This window comes from Chrysochloris asiatica, unplaced genomic scaffold (genome assembly GCF_000296735.1).
Source record: "Chrysochloris asiatica unplaced genomic scaffold, ChrAsi1.0 scaffold00019, whole genome shotgun sequence".
NCBI classification, from domain to species: domain Eukaryota; kingdom Metazoa; phylum Chordata; class Mammalia; order Afrosoricida; family Chrysochloridae; genus Chrysochloris; species Chrysochloris asiatica.
The window spans coordinates 29,387,737-29,403,594 of record NW_006408537.1 but is presented as its reverse complement, the minus strand read 5'-3'; the positions used below and the strand labels follow the sequence as shown (position 1 = coordinate 29,403,594).

The window sequence follows — 15,858 nt, the reverse complement described above, 5'->3', positions numbered from 1 at the left end:
TTGTCCTTGCAGTTAAGGTTCAATAATCTGTATTTTTAAATATACCCCACAGGTGATTCCAATTTGCATTAAAGCTTGATCATCATTTTCTTCTGGTTGTTTAGTACCACTGAGTTTGTTCCAACTCATAGTGACCCTGTGTAGGGCTTCAAGGGAGAGGGTGGTGGATGTGAACTGCTTACCCATGACGAGCAGCCCAGTGCTTATTTTATAACACCATACCAGGACTCCATCGGTGTCTGAGGTCCACACAATGGTATAATTTCTGAATTTAAAAAAAGATTCTCTTTTGTGTGACATCAACTGGAAAATCTTAAGGCTTTATGTCAGAGATGTATTAAACATCTACAACTCTTTTGTACTCATAGTAATGCTTGTAGCTTACTGGTTAGCATTTTGTAGAAACAGTTGTTTTTTTAGGGATCATTCTGTACTGAGATTGTTTTTATATATTTTTTATTTTTAGGATTCTAAATAGAATATTTCCTGGGGGAGAGATTTCTCTTAAAACACTAAGAGTAAACAGTTTTGCCTCCCTTCCCCTCCCTTACTGGTTTTCTTACTGAAAAGCCTTATTTCTTTTTGTAGGTCAGATGAACAGATTCAATCAGATGCTGAATCAGATTCCAAATGATTACCACTCCAATCGTAATCAGCCAGGCCCACCAGGTCCTCCAGGCCCTCCTGGGAATGCAGGAGCTCGAGGAGAACCAGGACCTGGGGGGCGGCCAGGTTTCCCTGGCTCACCAGGGATGCAGGGACCTCCTGGGGAAAGAGGTGGGTGTTTCTGGCATAAAGGTAGGTGTATGCAAGTGTAGGACCTGGGTAAAGCTAACTAGTTTTGTTTGGACAACCCCTGAAGAGTAGTCTGTTAGTGAACATAGCTTCTTCTTTAGGCAACCTGAAAGCCATGGAGTTCCAAATCCTGGAAAACAGGACTGTTTTCTGAGAAGAGCTCAGTGAAGAGAATTCTATTTTCTGAAACTTTTACTAATGGGGAAAATAATGTTGGCCAACACAATCAGACTGTACAAATGTATTAATTGTTTTGACTGTGACGAGAACAGAGCAACAACTGAATATACTTCAGCAGCCCTGCAGTTTTCAGTTCAAATCTTTTGGTTCCTTTACTCACTGCTTGGCATTGTTCATGTAGTTTTGTTTGATTTTAATTTCATGGTAGGTAAGTATAACTGAAGGAAAAATTTAAAAATAGGATTATCTGGTTCTATATGTATCGGGACTCTGAGTACCATTTTTTTCAATGTGGTAATTGACATTCTTAGAACAGAAAAATCTTAATGTATTTCCATTTTACTCTGATGGTTTGGATGCTATACTAATATAGTTACTAAAGATAGCTTCAAGATGTTTTTTAATGAGTTGTAATAGGTTATTCAAGATTTTTGCTCTTAATTATTAATTAAAAATATGTTAGACATGTTTGTTTTCTTCACATATTTTTTTTCCCCTGACTTGTGGTCAGATTTGTCTGTTGGCCAGGAATCTGGAATTATACACAAATGTTTAGAAAGAATTTGCTTTAAAAAGCAAACTTCTGTGAAAAATTAAGTTCTGTTTTACTAGGGAAATGAATGATTTGAATTGAGTATTATCAGTTTAGATAAAAAATATATTTCCAGGTAATTTTTTTCTCTGTGTTCTTTTTGTCCTTCCTTAGGCTTACCAGGAGAGAAAGGTGAAAGGGGCATTGGGTCTGCAGGACCCCGAGGGTCACCTGGCCCCCCAGGTAGGTTTGTAAATACATCAAATAAGGAAAGAGTATAAATACTGAGCAAGCACACAGTCTCCAAGAGACTGACTACTTTGTGCTATTCGATTTGAACATTTGTGTCAAGAAGTTCAACTTATATAACTTCTTCATTTCTATGTTATTTGTCCAAAAACATGTTTGAATGTGTGTTAGGTACTAACTATAACTTTTGCATATGAGTATACGAGTTTTAAGGAGCTCTGGTAGTGTAGTGGTTACGAATTGGGGTGCGAACCGCAAGGTCAGCAGTTCGAAACTACCAGCTGTTCTGCGGGAGAAAGATGAAGCTTTCTGCTCCCGTAAAGATTTACAGCCTCGGAAACCCTGTACAGGATCGCTATGAGTCGGAATTGACTTCACGGCACACAGCCACCATATGAGTTTTAGTGATGCAGAGAGTTGGTTCCTATTTTTTTATTTTAGTGAAGTCCTGTTTATTTTATTTGGTCTCATAGTCTTTAAGGACCACTATGCTTCCTGTCTCTTTTAATATTCTTCCAAAATGAGCCATAAAACTGAGACAGTATGTTTTTCCTAAAAGATCTGGCACATCACAAGATTCCATTGAAAGATACTGATGTTTTGGGAAGAAATAATGGGTGTCCAGTTGTTTCCTAGATTGAAAATATTTTTCCCCCCATCATACAGTCGGTCCATGTGATACTTGGAAGCAAGACTAGTTTAGCAGTTAAATCTTTACATTTATGTTAGCCATAGTTCACTTGATCTGGAAATGACATTGTTTCACTACTGCATAGTTTAGAGTGATGGAATAGGCCCACAGTGTATTCAGTTGCATACTACAGCCAGTTCTTTGAGGTACTTGTATCTCCTTAAGACTAGGAGTAAACCAGAAAATTCATTGACGTATTTTATTTGACTTAATTCTTGCTACATCACCTTTCTTTGAATAAATTCATTAGAGTAATTCATCACTGTGATCATCACTCGAGAAGTGGCTGGTAAGGGTTCATCACATTTTTAGTTCATATTGGTGATTTCTTAAATAAATATTTTCTAACCATTGACTGGGGGTTGGACTTCAAACCACAAGGTCAAATGAGGCTTTCTGCTCCTACAAAAATTTATAGTCTTGAAAACTCTATACAGGATGGCTGTGAGTCAGAACTAACTCCACAGTACTTAACAGCAACCATCACTATCTAGTCTTAAGGCAGTGCAGGTGCCAGTGAAACTATTGTTGGTTGCCTCAGGGGATGTGTTTAACAAGAAGGGAAATATATTTGTTTTAATCCCACACTAGGTCCACAAGGAGAATCCAGAACAGGTCCACCAGGGTCCACTGGTTCAAGAGGCCCCCCTGGCCCCCCTGGTCGTCCTGGAAACTCAGGTATCCGAGGTCCCCCAGGTCCTCCTGGATACTGTGATTCGTCTCAGTGTGCCAGCATCCCATACAATGGGCAAGGCTATCCAGGTATGTTATTGCCATTGTGAAAACCCAAGTTCACCTGAATTAAAGATTTTACGGAAATGAAGTTTCCTAGGATAGAAGGAGGATTGATTTAAGGATTTACTGAAAAGTAGAACTGATTTTATTGTGTGTTTTCACTATGTGATAATGATGTTTTCTCCCAAAGTATAAAATACTTCAATGTGAGGGTTTAAATAACTATTTTATTTTCCTTTCTATAGTTCCACATTAATCAAATCACATCACAAACCTCTTCTTAGTTCTCTTGAGAGTATAAATAATAACACCAATTTACCTCCCCTCCACCCCCAATCTGAAGGTTGAGAACAGGGATTTGTTGAATCCAACTGTAGAGTGTCAGTAAAATATATATAAAAAATTTGTTTGGGAATGTAACTTGTAAGTAATATAAATGATAAAATGGGGTAGATAACTGAAAATAATTCACTGTCTCACAATGTCCATTGAATTAATACTTAAAAATTCTGAGATTTAATCTTTTTTTTTTTTAAGGGCTGGGTAGTGAATTTCTAGTGTTTGACAACTATGGAAGGTAGAAGGTTCTTTTGTCTGATTTTGCAGGATATGAGGGCAGGGGAGATATGCCTATCTGAAAATAAGAAAGTCATGCTATTGTCAATTTTGACCTTTTCATAAGTGCACTCTGAAGCATCTTGCAAATTTTAAGAATGATACTGCTGTTTGATATGGTTTGCTACTAGCAAATAGTGCATGAGTAGTTGACTATCTAAATATCTATATATCTATATATTTATGTAAATACTTACATAAGGCAATCCCCAGGTTAGGAACATCCAACCTACAGATAACCCATAATTAAGAACCAATCCCCTAAAGCCTATTTATATATAAAAAAATTGAGTTGCATACAATGGTTCTTAATAATTAATGGCTGCTACTTTGTGACATGTATCAAAATATTATTATTACTGTTTCATTATGTTAAATGTGTTTTAGTGTATCTGGAAGTTTTTTATGCACAGAAAGGTAAACTATGTACTAAAATTACTATTTGACTAATTGACATTAGATATGAACTATACCATACTGTTCTGACTTACATACAAATTCAACTTAAAGACAGATCTAGGAACAGAATTTGTTTGTAATCTGGGGACTGCCTGTATGACCAAAAGTAATATTGGATCATAAGGTATATTTTTTATTTAATCCATTCACAAAATTATAATTCTTAATAAAATAGATTTATTTCTGGCTCAAATTATGTGTGGATAACTATAAATATATGGATATATAAATATACTTTAACCATTACATACTTAGATGGATGTATATATATATATATATTTTTACATAGTAATTCAACTTTTAAAAACTATCATCTTTGACCTGTTTCAGGTTCCGGCTAACAAATTTTCTAAGTCGCCAGTGCTGCTTACAGTTTGAATACATGAAAATCCTGTTTCTGAGATGTTTGCGCACGTGCTTATTAGGAAATGAGTGTGTATGGAAATCTCACCACAGATATGGTTAATGAACGGGGTTGATATCATAAAGGAGGGTGGAGACTCTAGACTAACTTGAATGAGATCAAAAGCAGTGATGTCAGTTTATAAGCCTGATGCATTTCAGTAATAATGTGGAAACTATATTAAAAAAAAAAAAAAAAAGCTCAAACACAGCCATGACATGCCTCAGTTGTGAAAGAGGCACACAATAAAACTACTAACCAGCGAAGATCATGCCATTTGGGGAAGAACAATTAACCTGGTTAAAGAGAAATGTGTTATGTAAATAATAAACTAATTGTGGCTTGTAAATGATTTGTATGTGATCCTGTCCACTAAAATCACTTAACAATTTTACAATAAGCTTCTGCATCAAAGCCTGCTGCTTGCTCTATGCCGGAATAACACCGAATGGAATCTCCTCATCTCTTTGCTTGTTAGCAATATGTCTGATTCAGGGCATGCGTCTTTTAATTATTATCTTTGTACGTGTACTCTCATTTGGGTTTTGTAATTGCGATTTTCAAACTCAAGTCTTATAACCACGTTTTTTGTTTTTTAATTCCTGTTTTGCTGTAGTCACTGATGTTCTTCACTCACAAGCTGTAATTCAGTCTGTGTGAGGGACAGCCACAGAAAATGTTATGTACTGTATATTAACCTGGTGATAGTTGCTTTTCACCTCCAGAGTTCAGTTTCTAGGAGCCAATAAAATCCCCCCTCACCTCCTCATCTTTCCAAGTTGTATTTTGAATTGAGGAGTCTGAAGTCATGAACAGTTACTTTGGATTTGCCAAAATCCTATTTAGGTACTGCGTTTACAGTTCTTTGGTCCAGTCTGACCCTTTCCAGGTATTTGTGCAATGATTGTATTACCTGCTCGATCTTTGAAGGTTTAAAACAATTGACCATATCATTATTTGACCATCACCAAATTCTCTCTGCACGTGGAAGTAATCAGAACATTGTAATTTATCTATTTATAGTATGAGATTAAGACTGGATTGCCATCACCTCGGGTGATGATTTAGCTTTTGCTGTGTGTGTGCCTTCAAGTCATGCCATAACTGTAATGTTGAATCGGACAGAGCCGTACGTGCCCGAGGGCGGGGCCTACCTGCCTGAGCGCGAGCCCTTCATCGTGCCGGTGGAGCCTGAGCGGACGGCGGAAGAGTATGAGGACTACGGCGCCGACCAGCCGGCCGAGGAGCGGCATCCCCTTGCGCGCTGGCGTAGCGCCCAGCCCGGTGGCCCGGGGCAGTGAATCCGACGGCGCAAGCTGGGAGACTGGTGGGAGGTGTTGGGATTTTCATTTTCAGATCAAAGAGAGCAGCGTTATGTTTTTTCTGCGATGTTTCTTCCGGTGTTTCTTCATCCAAGACTGTCTTTCCTGACTGTAGAGAACTTGGTTTTTGCAGGAAATCTAGCTTACACGACACATCTGTAGACATCTTTGCCTTTACCCTTGAAATACTTGCAAAATACTTTGTTCACGGAAGCTGCTTGGAGATAACTTGCCTTGTGCTTTTAGTTAGCACAGAGGGCAGCCTCAGTGAAACTCTTAGGTTAAGCAGTAAGTCCTGGAACCCAGAGCTACTGTATATTTCAAGAGGGCAGTTTATCTTTTCCACTACTTATTTGCAATTTATTTACACCATGATTCAAATCATTCCCGTCCTAAATCCAAAAGGGAGGGAAAAGCCAACAATGTTGCAATTATTTATCTCCCTCTTCTATCTTCTGTTATACATTCGGGCATGGAATGCTCTTATACATCTCTTTTAACAATCACAAAATCTTAAACCATTTAGCTGAAATTATTGTATCAACTGGATACACTTCCATATTGCCTTAAACCTCCTTGTTTTAGACACATTAACATTTATGCCAAGTTGCAGATAATTCTGCAGAGATGGAATTGCATGTTTGTGTTGTATATTTAGTATGAACTTTTTTTTTTCCAGAACATAATGTTTCTTAGTTATCAAAAGCAGTTGGAAAATGTTTGCAAGACTATGAACATAGAATTGCTGCTTTTATATTTTAACTGCAGATTGTGAATTTCACTGCCTTATATTATTTATTTCTGAAACAAAAGAGGCATTTTTCAATAAAACTACTGAAAATTTGACATGGTATGATTTTTTTCTTTGGAGGGCCTTTTGGACTGTTCAGGCGGTTGTTAAAACAAACACATTCATATCCTTGGATACGGTTACAAAATCTTGCTAATACTATTAAGTTATGCTAAACAACTTTAGATTTTTAATGATATGGTGAAGTCATAGAAAGACATTCGTGAGAGCCTGAAAAAGTGCAGCAGAATCCAAAGGCTTTATTAGGAATGTAGAGGCTGTGTGTGGTTGACGGAAAGCAACTAGGTATCCTAGGAGACCCCAAACAACCAAGGAATCTAACAACCCACATGATTTGTTACTCATTTAATCACTTCCCTATACCATACTTTGTTAGCATGTTAAATTGTAAAAAAGGAAAGTTCCTCTAAGCAAAATTTTCCTTTTGACTTCCAAATGTAATAAAACCATTTTAAACATCTAAGAAAACAATAAAAATGTTGGTTTGAGAGAACCAACATAAATTGAAGAGAGAAGATTGGTAAAAAGTTTTTCTCAGAGTAAAACTTTTCTGTTAAATATTTTCTGGAGATCAAAATCAAAAGGAATGGATGAGAAATGAATATATAAAATTTGGAAGCCTCAAGCAGATTGCTAACACGTATACTTTTTAAAATTTGAAAAGACCTTTGAGATTATCCCAGTCCAACTCTTTTGTTTTACATATAAGGAAGTAGACTCAACTAACTAGTATCAGATCCAGACTAAGACTCTACATCTTTGGTTCTTAACACAGTTTTACCAACAGATGCTTTTTTCTGGAGCCCCCTTCTCCCTTAGAATTTACTCTTTTGGTAATAGCTTTCAAACTTTTAAGTTTCAAGGGTTTGTTTGGATGAGTTTCTGCTTCATTTGGGTTTCTGATACTCCTTAATGAATAATTGATATGTTGGGAGTATGAAGATGGCTTCAGTTTCACTTGTTAATGACCTAGTTGGGTCCCAGGGACTTACAGATTTGAAATACTAAGGAATTCTACCTTCCCTCGCTGGTTAGATTCCAGTGTGAATCTTGATGTTGGTGATGGACTGATTGTCTCACCACATTCCAGTCTGTGCTAGAAGAGAGGAGAAGGGGCCAAGGCAATCCTAACCAGAAGATAAGAACAAAATTAGTAGCAACCTGAGATATATGTCTTTTTTATTTTCACAGTACAGTTTCTTCTTAGTTATATTTGTTGAATGCTATGTTAAAATTATTTTTGTAATCCCTGACTGAATGCACATTGGCTATACTATGGAGAGAAGAGACCAGATACAGTTTGGGTTTAATGTTTGTGTTGTTGTTAGGTATCAAGTTAATTCTAACTCATAGCAACATGGTGTACAATAGAACAAAACACGACCCAGTCATGCACCATCCTCACAATCACTGCTATATTTGAACCCACTGTTGTAGCCACCTCATTGAGGGTATTTCTCTTTAACACTGACCCTCTACTTCTACCAAGCATGATATCCTTCTCCAGGGACTGATCCTACCTGATAACATGTCCAAAGTACATAAGACAAAGTCCTGCCATCGTCACTTCCAAGGAGCTTTCAGACTAATTATTCCAAAACAGATTTGTTCATTCTTCTGGTTGTTGTTGTTAATTGCCATCAAGTCAGTTCCAACTCAGATGGACCCTGTATAGGGTTTCTGAGGAGCAGCTGGTGAATTTGAACCGCTGACCTTGTGGTTCAAACCAACCTTGTGGTCAAGTGCTTATCCTACAGGGCCAGGAATCCATTCTCTGGCAGTCCATGGTATATTTGATATCCTTCACTAACATCATAATTCAAATGCATCAATTCTTGCTTGGTTTTCCTTATTAATTGTCCAGCTTTTATATGCATATGAGGCAATTGAAAATACCATGGCTTGGGCCAGGCACACCTTAGTCCTCAAAGTGACATCTTTGCTAGTTAGCACTTTAAAGAGGTCTTTTATAACTTATTTGCCCAAAGCAGCATATTTGATTTCTTGACTGCTGTTTCCATGGGTGTTCACTGTAGACAAATAAAATGAAGTCCTTGAGACCATCAACATTTTCTTTATCATGTTGTTGCTTTTTGGTCCAGTTGTGAGGATTTTTGTTTTCTCTATATTCGATTATTGTTGTTGAGTGCCATTGAGTCATTTCTGACCCAGAGCGACCCTGTGTAGAGTTTCCAACGAGTGGTTGGTGAGTTTGAACCACCAACCTTGTGGTTCAAACTGACTTTGCAGTCCAGCACATTAGCGCACAGCGCCACACCAGGGCTCCATGTAGTTCAAATGTTAAAAGCTGTAGTCTTTGATCTTCATTAGTAAGTGCTTCAAGTTCTCTTTCACCAAGCTAAATTTTGTCATCTGCATATTGCAGGTTGTTAATGAGTCTTCCTCTAATTCTGATGCCACATTCTTCTACATATAGCCCAGCTTTTTGATTATTTTACTCAGCATACAGATTGAATAAGTATGATGAAAAGGATTCAACCCTGATGCACACCTGGGTTTAATAACTTTTGGTAAAACCTTAGAGAACTGAACACATAGGTGCTATTTTGGGGGATTAAAATAACAACATGAGGCACATTTTCTAGCTCTTTAAACACAGAAGAAATTTACTGTGCATAATATGTATTTGAAACTAAGGCTCTTACTTTTATTTGAAATAACAGTGGGGATAGGTTATAATTTCTAAGATGGCCTAGAGTCATAAAGGTTTCAAAACTTTAAAACAGCATTTACCTGCAGTCTAATTTCAAAGTATTTTTAAATAATTTTTTGTACAATGAGATTTTTTAAATTTAAGCTTAATAGGAAGTTTCACGTACATTTTCTCAAGTTTGTAAGTGTTCATTTTTTTTTAGTCTATGAAGAGTTACGTTGTCTGTGCAGTTGCTCAAAACTTTACTTTTTATTCAAATAAGGTAAATGTAATTGTTCTTAAATATGTATGAGTGGGATGGTGGAGTGCCATGGAGTCGGTTTCGACTCATAGCGACCCTGCATAAGGTTTCTGAGGCTGTAAATCTTTATGGCAGCAGAAAGCCTCATCTTTCTCCCGTAGAATGGTTGGTAGTTTTGAACTGCTGACCTTGAGGTTAGCAGCCTGACTCATAACCACTATATTACCAGAGCTCCTTAAATACATATGAGAGCAAATAAAAAAAATTGCTTCAGGGTCCCATTTCATACATGCACAAGCTTATTCCAGAGAAAATGTGTTCAAACATGTCAAACAAATAATCCAAGAAACTGGATTGTAATCGTGGATGGCTGCAGACAAATTCTTTTAGTAATATGCTTGTCTTAGTTTCATTGGTGGTGGTGGTTATGTGCCGTGGAATTGATTCTGACTCATAGCAAACATGGAGAGGGTTTCCTAGGCTATAAATGTATACAAGAGCAGAAAGCCTCATCCTTCTCCTACAGAGTAACTGGTAGATTCAAATTGCTGACCTTGCGGTTAGCAGCCCAACTTGTAACCCACTACACTATCAGAGTTCCTTTAGTTTCCTTGTTGTTCTTAAGTGCTGTGGAGTTGGTTCCAACTCCTAACAACCCTATATAGGGTTTCCAAGCAGTGGCTGCCAACCATTTGCTTCAAAAAGACCTTGCAGTTTAGCGCTTATCTTACAGTGCCACACCATTGGCATACCTTAAAAACAAATACCAATCAAAATGATGGCTTCCTATGAGATCTATTGACCCAGTTAAACTCAAGGCAGAGAGATCAGTTTAGAAGGTTATGCTGACTTCATTTTGAGATTCCTAAGGGGAAATCCTGATAGCATTTTTTTGTTTGTTTGTTTGTTTTTAACAACTCAGGATGATCATGAAGGCATATTATGAAGAAACTGTTAAGAAAATTGAAACTGTCATTGGTGAGAGAAAAAATAAGAAACTTGTGCCAAGGAATTTTTTCCCATTACAATATACTAGCTCATATTTTGAGGGTTCAAGGACTGTCCTATAAGAATTTCATTGAGAAACTTTGAGCTATCCACCCTACAGTCCTGGTTTTATCCTTTCATACTTCTTTTTACTCCCAAACTCAAAGAACATTGAAAAGGAAAGATACCCAAACTGCCATTTTGAAATGGTATAAATTAAAGAGCTCAGCATTGTTCAGATAAGGGTTAGAGAGCTGGAAACCCCACCATTAGAAGTGTATAAACTAGACAGAGAATGTGTTGAGAAATAATAGCTTTACATTTTGATATTTTTGTTTCATAAAGGATTTTATGATTTTGTAAGATGTTTGTTGTTGTTAGGTATAATCGAGTCAGTTCCCAATCGTAGATAACTGATGAATAGCAGAACGAAACACTGCCCGGTCCTAGGCCATTCTCAAAATTGTTGTTACATTGGAGCCTATTGCTGCTGCCACTGTGACAGGCCATCTTGTTGGGGGCTGCCTCTTTTTACTCGCTGACTCTTCACTTTATCAAGCATGATGTCCTTCTCCAGGGACTGGTCCCTCCTGATAACATGTCCAAAGCATGAGAGATGATGTGTCAACATCCTGGAACTTCTAAGGAGAATTCTGGCTATACTTCTTCCAACACAGATTTATTTGTTCTCTAGAAGTACATGGTACTTTTGATGTTCTTTTCCAACATTGTAACTCAAAAGTGTCAATTCTTCTATCATCTGTCTTTCTTATTCATTGTCCAACTTTCACATGCATATAAGGCTAGTGAAAATATAATGACTTGGGTCAGATGTTTACTTGTACTTTATTGACTATTCAAAGGCTTTTGATTGTGTGGATCATGACAAACTATAGATATAGATAACATTGTGAAGAATGGGTATTCCAGAACACTGTAATTGTGCTCATGAACACTTTAATTGTGTTTTAACACTTTAATGAACACTTGAATTGTGCTCAGAACACTTTAATTGTACTACCTGAACATAGGCAGTAATTAGAACAGAACAAGGGGATACTGAGTGAATTAAAATCAGGAGAGGTGTGTGCTAGGGTTGTATCCTTTCACCATACTTATTAAATTTTTATACTAAGCAAATAATCCAAGAAGCTGGATTATATGAAGAAGAATGGCATCAATAACAACCTGCTATACGCAGATGACACAATCTTGTTTTCTGAAAGCGAAAAAGGATTTAAAACAAATGGAAATCAAAGAAATAGCCTAGTCTATAGTGTAGGTTGTACCTCAATGTAATGAAAACAGAAATCCTCACCACAGGAGCAATACATAGCATCATGATAAATGGAGAGAAGATTTGAAGTTGTCAAAAATTTCATTTTGCTTGGATCCACATTCAACACTCATAGAAGTAGCAGTCAAGAAATCCAACAACGTGTTGCATTAGGCAAATATGCTGCACAAGACCTCTTTTGAAGGTTCAAAGAGCAAATATATCAGCTTCAGGACTAAGGTATGCCTGACCTAAGCTATGGTATTTTCAACAGCCTTATATGCATGTGAAACTTGGACAATGAATAAGCAAGACTGGAGAAGAATTGGTGCATTTGCATTGTGCTGTTGGAGAAGATTATTAAAATTACCATGGACTACCAGAGAACAAACAAATCTGTGTTGCATAGGGTCCAACTATGAGTTGGAACTGACTCGATGGCCCCTAACAACAACAAAATGATTTTATAGCCATACCTTTTGACTTAGCTTTATATAATCCATTACATTCATTGCATTATATTTGACATATAACATTCTTCCTCATTGGAATTTATTAATAACTTCTCCATAATAAAGTTGATTTGAATATTCTGTGGGTTAAGAGTTGGACTGCTAACCACAAGGTTGGAGTTTCAAATCCACCAGCCACTGGGAAGAAAAATGAGGCTGTCTGCTCTTGTAAAGATTTATAATCTCCGAAATCACATGGAACCATTTTATTCTGTCCTATAGGGTTGTTAGAGTCCTGGTGTGGTGCTGTGGGCTAATGTGCTAGACTGCAAAGTTACTTTGAATCAAGGTTGGCTGTTCAAGCTCACCAGCTGCTCCTTGGAAACCCTATACAGGATCACTATGGGTCGGAACTGACTTGATGGCACTTAACAACAACAACAATAGAGTTGCTATGAGTCAGAATCGACTCGATGGCAGTGGGTTTGGTTTGAGTTTAGTACTGCCATTCTTAGTGCCTTGTAAGGGATAACCAAATAAAGGCTAGTGTGATAAATCTTTTATTTTGAAAGATAATCTTTTAAATACAAGGTGATATTGATCTTTTGTCTTTGTGGTTAGAAAAATAAATTTAGATGTGAATATCTAGTTGAATATATATTAACTTTTTTCTTTTACATGCAGCTGCTAAAGACCAATAAAATCACATGGAGTTTCTTTCATGGAATCATATAGATGCTGATCACTTCCAACTGTCCCTGACCTGTTGTCTAGATACAGATTATGTATCTGGTTGTACAGCCCCTCACTTGAAGTTCCACAGATATCTCAAACTTAACACATCTGATATTTATGAGGAATTGATTCAACAGTGAGATACAGAATAACAGTGGTTTAGCCAAGTAGAAATTTCTTGATTCTTTATTGTAAGAAATCAAGAATATTTCTTTATTTTGTGTATCTATACATTTTTTGTGGTTTATATGTCCCAGTTAAACTTGCAGTTCAAAACGGTTACTAGAGGTCTACCTATTATATTTGTATTCCCCAGTGGGGAGGGGGACGTGGTAAAGAAACATATCCATGATTTTAAGGATACTTGCTTGAAGTTAAACAAAACATTTATATTATAAACCATTAGCTAGAACTTATCCATTTGATCATGTCTTTCTATAAGGAAAGTAGGAAATGTCAGCTCAAAGTTAAAGTTTTTGACATGATGTCCAAATCTGAAAATATTATCTCCCCATATATCTGATTTTCCTTCATTCTCCCAACCAACCTTCTATTTACTCAGGTTAGGAATATGAGAAACATTGTAAATTCTTCCTTCTTTCACTTCCCATAGCCAATCAATACAGTTTTGCTGATTGAACTCCTAAATACATCTCAATCAACCTACTCTTACTACTCAATTTCAGACCCCTGGAATCTCTCATTGGTACCCTTGACTCCTCCTTTCACCCCCATAAGTCTTCTACACAACTTCCAGAATAATTTATCTAAAATGCTAATCTAACTATATCATGTCCACCCCTACCCCAGCATTCTCAAATTGCAATTGGATAAAACCCAACAAGGTACTTAGATTTTTCTCCAAATCTTGATAACTCTCTGTCAACTACTTATTTTAACCAATCCTTCTGCTGGACCATCTGGAATTCCCTTTCCATTATTAACAAAGTTCCCAAAATCCTCAGCTCTTCAGTGAACAATTCCAACACCTTGCTTGACCATTGTGGGGACTGAGTAACCTTCCCAGAGTCAGTGAAAGGGGACATTTCTGCCTCACCAACATTCCTTCCTGATCCTACCAAAAAAAAAAAAAAAAAAAAAGCCATACCGTTAGAGGCTCATGCCTTGCTGTATCCTGCCAATTCCCTATCACTGTTGTTGTCAGGTGCCATCGAGTCGGAACCGACTCATAGTGACCCCATGCACAGCAGAACAAAACAATGTCTGATCCTGGGCCAACCTCACTACCTCTGCCACACTTGACGCCATCAATGATGCCACCTGGCTGGTCCATCTCGTTGAGGGTCTTCCTTTTTTTCTCTGACCCTCCATCTTACCCAGCATGACATCCTTCTCCAGCGACTGTTCCCTCCTGACAATATGTCCAAAGTATGAGAGACGAAGCTTAGACATCCTGACTTCCAAGGAGCACTCTGGATGCACTTCTTCCCTATCACTAGCAACTATTTAAGGAGCTCTGGTAGCAGAGTGGTTACGAATCGGGCTGCGAACCGCTAGGTCAGCAGTTCGAAACTACCAGCTGTTCCATGGGAGAAAGATGAGGCTTTCTGCTCCCATAAAGGTTGATAGCCTCGGAAACCCTGTACAGGGTCACTAAGAGTCGGAACCAACTCCACGGCACATAACCACCAACCACCAGCAACTATTTACCTTGGAGGCAGCGCTATACTCATTCAGTGGAAGCTTCAATATATGACCCTCAGTGCTATTCTCCACCTCAACATCTGCTACCTTCCTGGGTGATTTTAGTACACAGGTAGATGACAAATCCAGTATCATCTCAATTATTTGACCTCCTTACCTCCAGATATTTTTTACCTTTTACTCAGTCTCATCCACTCAACCTCTTTATGATCTTAACGTGGGCATGTAATGATTGCAAACTGCCACTGCAGTTTTACTCCCTCCTATAGAATTCCTATGAGTTGAAATAAATTCGACAGCAGTGGGTTGTAATATCTTATATTTGTGAAGTCAAAGCAACGTGAGTAGTCAAGATTGGGTAATTGGCTAGACTATAGGAACATTTTTATGTTTTGTTCTTCTTTAAGGTACATAACTGGGGGAAAAAAGATAAAAGAGATTGTTTCAAAGTCTCATCAAGTTTCTAATGAAAAAAGCCTCAGGTGTTCAGGAAATGCCACAGAGAAAGAATGTTTTATCTTCTTTCATTATTAAAGTTCTTTTGCCTAAGCCACTCCCCAAAGAGTCAACTTCTGGCAGGATTGTTAAACAACGAAGTTTGTTATAAAATTGATATTTTATTGAGAGAGTTGTTGGTGGAAACTGTTGTCAGTCATTAAAGAAAAAGTTTGCCTTAGTAGTTAAAATTACTCCAACTGATATAAACGAAGAGTGTCAAATGGAAACTACCTTTAATCATAATATTTCCCAGAGTTGTCAAGTCAAAGCAGATGTGAGCTACTTATCAGTTTAAATCGCTTCTGTTTATACTCCTTAAGGTAGTGGTTACGAATCTGGCTGTGAACCTCAAAGGTCAGCAGTTCGAAATGACCAGCTGTTCCGCAGGAGAACGATGGGGTTTTCTGCTCCTGTAAAGATTTACAGCCTTGGAAACCCTGTACAGAGTCGCTATGAGTCAGAACCAATTCCACAGCACATAACAACAACAACAACAATATCCCTTAAAGAAAATGCCACTGAAATATTTGAATATGTT

General features: G+C 37.5%; 1 protein-coding gene across 1 annotated transcript in view; it reads left to right on the top strand.

The window, feature by feature from the left end:
• The window catches only part of COL12A1 (collagen, type XII, alpha 1), a 138,434-nt gene extending 132,474 nt beyond the window's left edge, over nt 1-5,960 (top strand). The window contains exons 65-68 of the mRNA XM_006835792.1: nt 589-777; nt 1,682-1,750; nt 3,039-3,209; nt 5,785-5,960. Of these exons, the coding sequence (XP_006835855.1) occupies nt 589-777; nt 1,682-1,750; nt 3,039-3,209; nt 5,785-5,960 (605 nt within the window). The remainder of the gene's footprint in view (nt 1-588; nt 778-1,681; nt 1,751-3,038; nt 3,210-5,784) is intronic.
• The last annotated feature ends 9,898 nt before the right edge of the window (nt 5,961-15,858 follow it).